General features: G+C 33.6%; 2 protein-coding genes across 2 annotated transcripts; both read left to right on the top strand.

The window, feature by feature from the left end:
- The first annotated feature begins 1368 nt into the window (after nt 1-1368).
- Nucleotides 1369-2354, top strand: LOC119247083 (olfactory receptor 6C2-like). Its single transcript, XM_037513299.2, has one exon. It carries the CDS (start codon nt 1401-1403, stop codon nt 2352-2354), a length of 954 nt encoding a protein of 317 aa, XP_037369196.1. The 5' UTR covers nt 1369-1400.
- Nucleotides 2355-4770: 2416 nt separating this feature from the next.
- LOC119248459 (olfactory receptor 6C2-like) lies at nt 4771-8024 on the top strand. Its single transcript, XM_037515414.2, has 2 exons — nt 4771-4984; nt 7020-8024. Exon 2 carries the CDS (start codon nt 7051-7053, stop codon nt 8002-8004), a length of 954 nt encoding a protein of 317 aa, XP_037371311.1. The 5' UTR covers nt 4771-4984; nt 7020-7050; the 3' UTR covers nt 8005-8024.
- The last annotated feature ends 673 nt before the right edge of the window (nt 8025-8697 follow it).

Genomic DNA, 8697 nt, shown 5'->3' with positions numbered 1-8697 from the left:
TAAATGGGTCATCAGGGAAAATCAGACTAAGGCATAAACATTCAAGTAACTCATCAGATTTATGAGTCAGGGGATGTTGTTTATGACGAGATGTTCTTTGTAGATTCATTGTAGGTTTCAAAATGGCGGTGGAATAGGGTCTTCAACTGCTGTACCAGATGGAGCAGCCAATGTCTGCATCAGAATATCCCAGGTGTTTACAGCTTATCCAGGGGAAAAAAGGTTCAAGTTGATCAATGAAACACAGCTAAATTTTAGTTTCCAAAGATGGGAAAATCTTGGGAAAAAGGCACAACTTAATGTTCACCAGTGATTACTTGTGGGGAAACAGATATATGCTATGAGTTAATCTATTTCAAAAATTAACTGATAAAGAGCAAAGTTTTGAAAATATGAGAAATGATCCTATCATTCTTTATACTATATTATTGTTGAATGAATCCTTAAACAATTCTGTTATTGCCAAGTCACAGGTCATTACAAATAGCAGTTATAATATCAATTTAACAATAATGCTTATTTTTATTTTATTTTTTTTTCTTTGTTAAGGATTTTTATTCTCTTTTCCATTCTCTGCAAATAGTGTCCATATCCATTAAAACCAGTGACATGCTCTCCTTAATAAAAGCAACTCTGTTAAGTAGTAGAATTCTGTCTTTTTTTTTTTTAATATTAAATTTTATTTTTATATTCCCCCATACAATTGCAAACGCCCCATTCTGACCCCAATCCTTCCCCTCCCGCCCCCCACCCCCCAAAAAGTGTCTCTGGTTCATAGTTTTTTGTTGATTTTGATTTTCACTTTCTTATATTCATTTTCCTGGTCCCTTATTTAAGTTTTCTAGATTCCTGCTATGAGTGAGACCATCCGGTATTTTTCTTTTTCTTTTTGGCTTATTTCGCTGAGCATGATCCCTTCCAGCGCCATCCATGTTGCTGCAAATTGCATGTGTTTATCTTTTTTGAATGCTGAGTAATATTCCATGGTATATATGTACCACATCTTCTTGATCCAGTTATCTATTTTTGGGCAATATAATGCTTATTTTTAATGAGATAGATTAAAAAAGAATCATAAGGGAAGTTAAATGTTAGTTATTTCTTGAAAAATTTGTTTCCGGTATACAATTTTGTTACATGTGAATGCAATATTCACCCCAGTGCAGTGTAAAATGTATTACTCTTTATATGTGCTCATAATGTTTGAGATACAAGATTTTAAGCCAATCAAATGGCATTTTAAGGAGTCAAATGTTTTAAAATAATTGTCAATAATTCAAATAAATTACATGACTTGACTTTCTAACCAAAAACCCATATGAAAAGAATATTTTTTCCTTTTTTTCTGAGATCTCTCTCTCAGTTTTAGGCACAGATTGGGAAGAGTTCCTGAGCCAGGAATGAGAAATCACACAGCAATAACTACATTCATCCTCCTGGGGTTAACAGATGACCCAAAACTGAAGATTCTGACTTTTATATTTCTATTTATCACCTACATGTTGAGCATAATTGGAAACCTGACCATCATCCTCCTCATTTTAGTGGATTCCCACCTTAAAACTGCAATGTATTATTTTCTCCAGAATTTTTCCTTCTTAGAAGTCTTATTTACTTCTGCCTGCATTCCTAGATACTTGTACTGTCTATCAACAGGCGACAGGACCATTACTTATAATGCTTGTATATGCCAACTATTTTCCATAAACTTGTTTGGAGTAACAGAATTTTTTCTCCTGACCACTATGTCCTATGATTGGTACGTGGCCATCTGCAAACCCCTGTACTATGTGACCATCATGAACCACAGGGTCTGCAAAATGCTTGTCTTTTGCTCTTGGATGGTGACTTTGTTGTTGATATCACCAGTATTTATTTTGTTACTGGGCCTGGAATTCTGCAACTCCAATGCCATTGACCACTTTGGCTGCGATGCTAATCCTCTGATGAAGATCGCATGCTCAGATACTTGGCTCATGGAACAGATGGTCATTGTCTGCTCAGTGTTGATCTTCATCATCACTCTCGCGTGTGTGGTTTTGTCCTACGTTTATATCATCAGAACAATTCTAAGGTTCCCATCAGCCCAGCAAAGGAAGAAGGCATTTTCCACCTGCTCTTCCCACATGATTGTGCTTTCCATATCCTACGGCAGCTGTATCTTCATCTATATGAAACTTTCATCAGAAGATGACATGACCATGAATAAGGGAATGTCAGTATTAAATACTTCCATTTCTCCCATGTTAAACCCATTTATTTACACTCTGAGGAACAAACAAGTGAAACAAGCTTTTAATGACTTAGTAAAACAATTATACTCTTCTCAAGGAACTAGAAGTATATTTAAATAGGTTCATAAGCTCAATTTATTGAGTTTCTACTTCATCTTTTGCCTCTTTGTGATCCCCAATTTTTTTATTTAGTGCCAATTGTGTTCTATTTAATCTGTACTACTTGTTGACTATCTATTTTTTGATAAATGGTATATAACAAAATGATTAAGGTAAATAAATATCTATATCTTCAGATCTATCATCGATACCTATATCTATACCCGTGTCTATATTTTATATATATCTATACAGTATCTATGTCTATATCTACATAAGTAGATAGGTATATAGAGATTTGCTTCAAGAATGGCAATAATAAAAACAATATTCAGAACTCATGAGAATAGGTATGTCTATTTAGAACTTGAAAAAAGGGACTAAATTGAGACAAAATAATCACAACATCTTGTAGGTAAATATTTTACAGACCATTTTTATACATATGTAACATAAGGCTAGAATCTATATTATGTTTAGATATATATTTATCCAGAATTTTGTTTAAGATTACAACAATAACTAATATTTTTATGATTAAAATTAACCATGATATGAAATAAATATATGGGGAAATCTTTCTGTGTATTCAAATAATATGCAAACTCTTGCAACTGTATATGAAAGAGCTGTTTTCAATCATCTAAAGGGTTATAGAAATAAGCTGCATTTTTAAAGACCTACAATCAAAATTTTTGATTTAAGAAATGTTTTGTTAGCAGGACTGTGGACGGGTTCTTTTATTTAAATCTGGAGATTTTGTGAATTTGGTCCAAAAGATTAAAGAAATACAAAGACCTTTCTCATTTTTAGATTTATCTTGGTCTATAAAATCTTCTACAGCCTTTGGTGAATCTCTCAATATACTCCCCTATTCAGCTTTCAAAATCTGCTCAACATCAATAATTTTTAACTTTTTTGAATTTTATTTCTTTTTCTCAGTTCCTATCACTTAAAAATTTATGCTTGCCCAGACAATAATTTATTTCTTCTTTGTATGATTTCCTCCTAGTATCCAAAAGATCTGAACTTGTTGAGAGGGTTGTCTATGAGTTTCTCAGTAGTTTCCAGAATTGAGTGAGAAAAATGTATTGTAATTTTGATATTCACTGGTCTACATATGGCTTTTCTTTTATTGATTATGTCACAATGCATTTTTCTCATATCTACTCTCAAGTAATAAGTAGCCACATGAACCTGTTTTTCCTTTCATTAATCGATGTAAAGATATCTTTCTAGGATGCTATACCCTGGCAAAGGAAAAAAAGTCCTGAACTTAATGAGTAAGTGATCGTCATAGAGCAAAGATGTTTTCTTTTCAAGTGACCAGTTCTTCAGCATTTTCCCTCAACTTTCTGATTGTTATACCTCTCTAATTAATCAGAAAATAATGACACACTAATTTAGGTGTATATAATAAACTTTGTGGCCTTATGGATTCCTATTCAATAAAAGTGTTTAAAATATTTAATCAAAAGTTAAAAATTAAATAATTGATAAATCTGTCTTTGATTCCCATAATAATTGCTTAAATATCACTTTTAAGAAAAAACTCAGTTTCTAAAGCACTGAAGTACAAATGTTAACGTTCTTGTATTTTCTTCTAGAAGCATAGAAGAAGACAGATGTAAACTTGTAGCATTATGAATGTGCTCACAGCATAATATTTTTCTATGATTGAAAAAATATTCAGATGTGACTCAATTGCAAAAAAATTGACTGTGCATTATTTGTCTCTGTAAATTTTCTACCTCAACTCTGCAAGTTTTTTTCAATGTTTGAAAGGTGAATTGTGTAATAAAAACTATAATATATTTCGTTTCCATCACAAAAATATAATCCCTAATATTTCCACAGCTAATATTGAAATGATACAAATATTAATGGTGTGCAATATTTTTTCACTTGTTATAATTGGTAATGGGAATGCTAAAAGTATAATAATATCATTGAACATATCATAGACATGATATTATACATAGAAATTCTAAAGGCATAGTTACTTGTAACTACATGAATATATTACTATTATGTGTACTCATATATACAAAAATAGATAATATACTAATTTTTAGGTTTTTTTTCATGCTTTCTTATTTGAGCAGAAGCATTTTGTTTTTTCTTCAGGCAAAGTTGTTGCATTATTGTCCCCAAGGACACTGCTCCCACATGTCTCTGTAGGAGTTTGCCAAAATTCACTTCTCCTTAGAGTCATTATCATGTTTGCACTTTGGTCACAAAGGGCCCTTTATTCACCCAGATGGTCCTTGTAAATCCATAAAAGACAGATAACAAAGCATCTTAATTCATTGTGTAAAATTTATGTCCCGAGATATCAACTGTTACCTTTCTGAAACTTACACAAATCACCTTGTCCTTGTCAAACTTTTAAAATAGGTGTTTTGATTTTTGTACTGAGAAACAAGGAATTGATTCCCAGAGATACAGTGGAATAGGATATCACTGGTGTCTGTGTGTGGGGGAATCATGGAAGATCCTGCTGTCATGTATGTTCCAAAATATGTCATAGAAACATGTAAAACTGCATGACCAGCCATTTAAGGACAGACTGACTCTCCTTACACTTTCATTTTCATCTTGAGTCTCTCAGAATTGCATTGTCAACTAAAGTCAGTTTGTCTTCCAGGAGAGTAAGTATGTTTTTGTTTGTTAATTTCAGTGTTTTTATTCAACATTCTAGTTTCTTGGTCTCAGTAAAATACCAGACTTCTATGTTTAAAATGAAAATGATAATATGGAAAAGAAAAGTTATATCTGATGGTGTTTAGTCCTATAAATGTAAAATATAAATGTTAAATGATTAGATTCATTAATTTGTTGCATGCATCAATAAAGATTTAGATCAGTTCCTGTTCACTCCTTTTTCCTCATAGCAAGAGTAGCATCAATCATAGTGTATAGTACAGGTTTTTTTTTTCCAAGTTTTTATTTATTTATGCCAAAAAAAACTAGGGTGCAGGGCATAGGTGCAAGGGGGTGAGAGAATTCACCAGAGACAGACTGGGGAACAGAACGGGCAGACTGACTGAAATACTCTTCTGCGGGGAGCAGCAGGCAAGACAGGAGAGTCTGCTGCACCAAGTGGGTCAGCTCCCTGGCCTGGGATGGAACTCAGGCCATTGCTTGTGGTGGGCCTTCACAGTGATGGTGCTGAGACTTAACCCCTAGGCCACCATGGAGGCCCTACTATAGGTTCTTAAAAAATGAACCAGAATGATTTCATGAATATGCTTTGAAATAGAATAACTTGACAGACATTTAGAAGTGATCTGCCCAATAATGTAATTTTCACATATCACAATTTATGCCAAGATATAACTATGTTTTCCTTCATCATAAAGGTCTAATTTACTGTAATATTGTCACTAGAGTTCACTGACATAATTAAATGTAAGTACTCCTGGAAATACACTAATAGAAAATACACCTGAATTTCTTTATCAAAACCTACATTAATATCTGGGTAAACAGAAGACACGTATTGATGATGAAACTGAGGGCTGCAGAAGCTGGGACATGTATTGTATTAGGATCTAGTGAAGACTTGTGGGATTAAGAGTTTTCTTAATTTGTTTCAGAAAGTTCAATTCCAATGGGATTCTGTGTAAAGACTCCCAATTACTAGATAACAATTACTTCTCCTGAGCTCTGATCAGTGCTGCTTTGATAAAATGGTCCCTAGAAACTATTGTTTGATACATAGGACAATGATAGTATCTGTTAATGTGCTGATGGGAGAAAATAAACCTAACTTATTTAGGCACTGGGAAAATATACAGCTAGGATTTTTGTGAGTACACTTTATAGGAAATATTTTAAAAAACATTTCATATGCAAACTAATGACTTTTCAATGAAAGATCCTTTTTTTATCTCACCCCAGAGGAAAATCCAAAGACTCAGATTCTTTATTTGCAAACAGAAATATCATCCCATGTCATTAATAACATAATCATGGTTGAAAAAGAAAGTTAAAAACCTATTGACTCATATACAAAAGTGCTGATTCCTGAATGCTGGTCTTAGTTACTGATGAATAGCATTCTTTCATAGTTAAGAAAATTCACCTGCTTCAAATACAGGAAAGAAAATCCACTGGTTCTAGTGGCTGTTGCTTAGTGCCCAGATATATTAGCATAAGTTCTAGAGTAATTTGTGGGTTAAATATAGATGAGGAGAAAGAGGAAAATAAGGGTGAAAAAAGTTAGGGGTAGAAATTTTAACTTACTATATCACTGTGTGATTATCTCAATTAGTCATTAAAATATTCAGAAGGTTCAATGCCAGTGGGATTGTAAAGGCTCCCAATTGTGTTGTGGAGAGAGGAAAGGAAAAAAATGAAACAAAATCAAGGGTACAAAAATGACAAGACCTGGTGATAAACTGAACTCAAGAAATGGAAGAAATAAAAACTGTCTCTCTGAGAAACTTAGTATTGACAAGAGAACTAAAAGTAGTATCAGATTTCAATTGTTGAAATGTGCATATCAAACCATTCAAATGACATCTTAAAGGAGCCAAAAATTGGTTTTAAAATAATTGCCATTAAAAAATGAAATAATTGTCATTAAATCAAATAAATTGCATAGTTTGACTTTTCCAACCAAATACCCATCTGAAAAGAATATTGTGTCCTTTTCTCAGAGTCTTATCTCCTTACTTTTAGACACAGTTTGAGAGGAATTCAGGAGCCAGGAATGAGAAATCACTCAACAATAACCACGTTCATCCTCCTGGGGTTAACAGATGACCCACAACTGAAGATTCTGACTTTTATATTTCTATTTATCACCTACATGTTGAGCATAACTGGAAACCTGACCATCATCCTCCTCATTTTAGTGGATTCCCACCTTAAAACTGCAATGTACTATTTTCTCCAGAATTTTTCCTTCTTAGAAATCTCGTTCACTTCTGCCTGCATTCCTAGGTTCTTGTACAGCCTATCAACAGGTGACAGGACCATTACATACAATGCTTGTGCATGCCAACTATTTTTTATAGACTTGTTTGGAGTAACAGAGTTTTTTCTTCTTACTGTTATGTCCTACGATCGATATGTAGCCATTTGCAAACCCTTGCATTATGTGACCATCATGAACCAGAGGGTCTGCAAAAGACTTATTTTGTGCTGTTGGATAATTGCCTTGTTGATTATATTTCCACCACTTAGTGTGGGACTGGGACTGGAGTTCTGTGACACTAATGTCCTTGACCATTTTGGCTGTGATGCTAATCCTATCCTGAAGATCACATGCTCAGATACTTGGCTCTTAGAGCAGATGGTTATTGCCTGTTCTGTGTTCGTCTTCATCTTGACTCTCGTGTGTGTGGTTTTGTCCTACACTTATATCATGAGAACAATTATGAGGTTCCCATCAGCCCAGCAAAGGAAGAAAGCATTTTCCACCTGCTCTTCCCACATGATTGTGGTTTCCATCACCTATGGTAGCTGTATCTTCATGTACACCAAACCTTCATCAAAAGATGACATGACCATGAATAAGGGGGTATTAATATTAACTACTTCCATCTCCCCCATGTTGAACCCATTTATTTATACTCTGAGGAACAAACAAGTGAAACAAGCCTTTAGTGACTTAGTAAAACAATTACACTGCTCTCAAGGAATTAGAAGTATGTTGAAGTAGGTTTCATAAGCAAATTTTCTTGAATTTCTACCTCATTTTTTTTGCCTCTTCTTGATCCCAAATTTTTCATTATATTCAGTGCCAGTTGTGCTGCAGTTAGTCTGTACTTCTTGTTGACTATCTTTTTTTTGATAAAAGGGACATGAGCACAAAATGCTTAAGATCAATAACTGTATCTTCGTTTTTGACATCTCTATCTATACCTATGTCTATATTATATCTATATATCTATATATCTTAGCCATACTCTGAAAAAGAAATTTGATAAAGTTATAAAGTTCAGAATTCATCATCTTGCCCTCAATATAATTTGTTTTGCTTGACAATAGTGCATTAATGTCAAGGTTTGAGGCACTTTAAAAATAACATGCAACTTTTGCAATTGTATATGAAAGAGCAGTTTTCTTTTTTAATTTTTTAAAATTTTATATATTTTTACATCATTCTTCATTTTTGTACAATGTAAGCTTTCTCATCTCAGTTATAGCCCCTGTGAACTTTCCACCACCAATTCACCCCTATACTATCACCCTAGTCCCTCATGCTCTTCCCACCCATTTTGACCCTGTAGACTGTCTCTGGTTTATAGTTGCCTGTTAATTTTGATATTTACTTTATTATGTCCTTCATTCCTTCCTTCCTTTTCCTAATCCCTTACTGGATCCTCTACATTCCTCCTAAAAGTGAGACCAT

Source organism: Talpa occidentalis, unplaced genomic scaffold (genome assembly GCF_014898055.3).
Source record: "Talpa occidentalis isolate TD23 unplaced genomic scaffold, MPIMG_talOcc4v2.1 talOcc4.16, whole genome shotgun sequence".
NCBI classification, from domain to species: Eukaryota; Metazoa; Chordata; class Mammalia; order Eulipotyphla; family Talpidae; genus Talpa; species Talpa occidentalis.
This window is presented reverse-complemented; position numbering and strand designations above follow the sequence as displayed.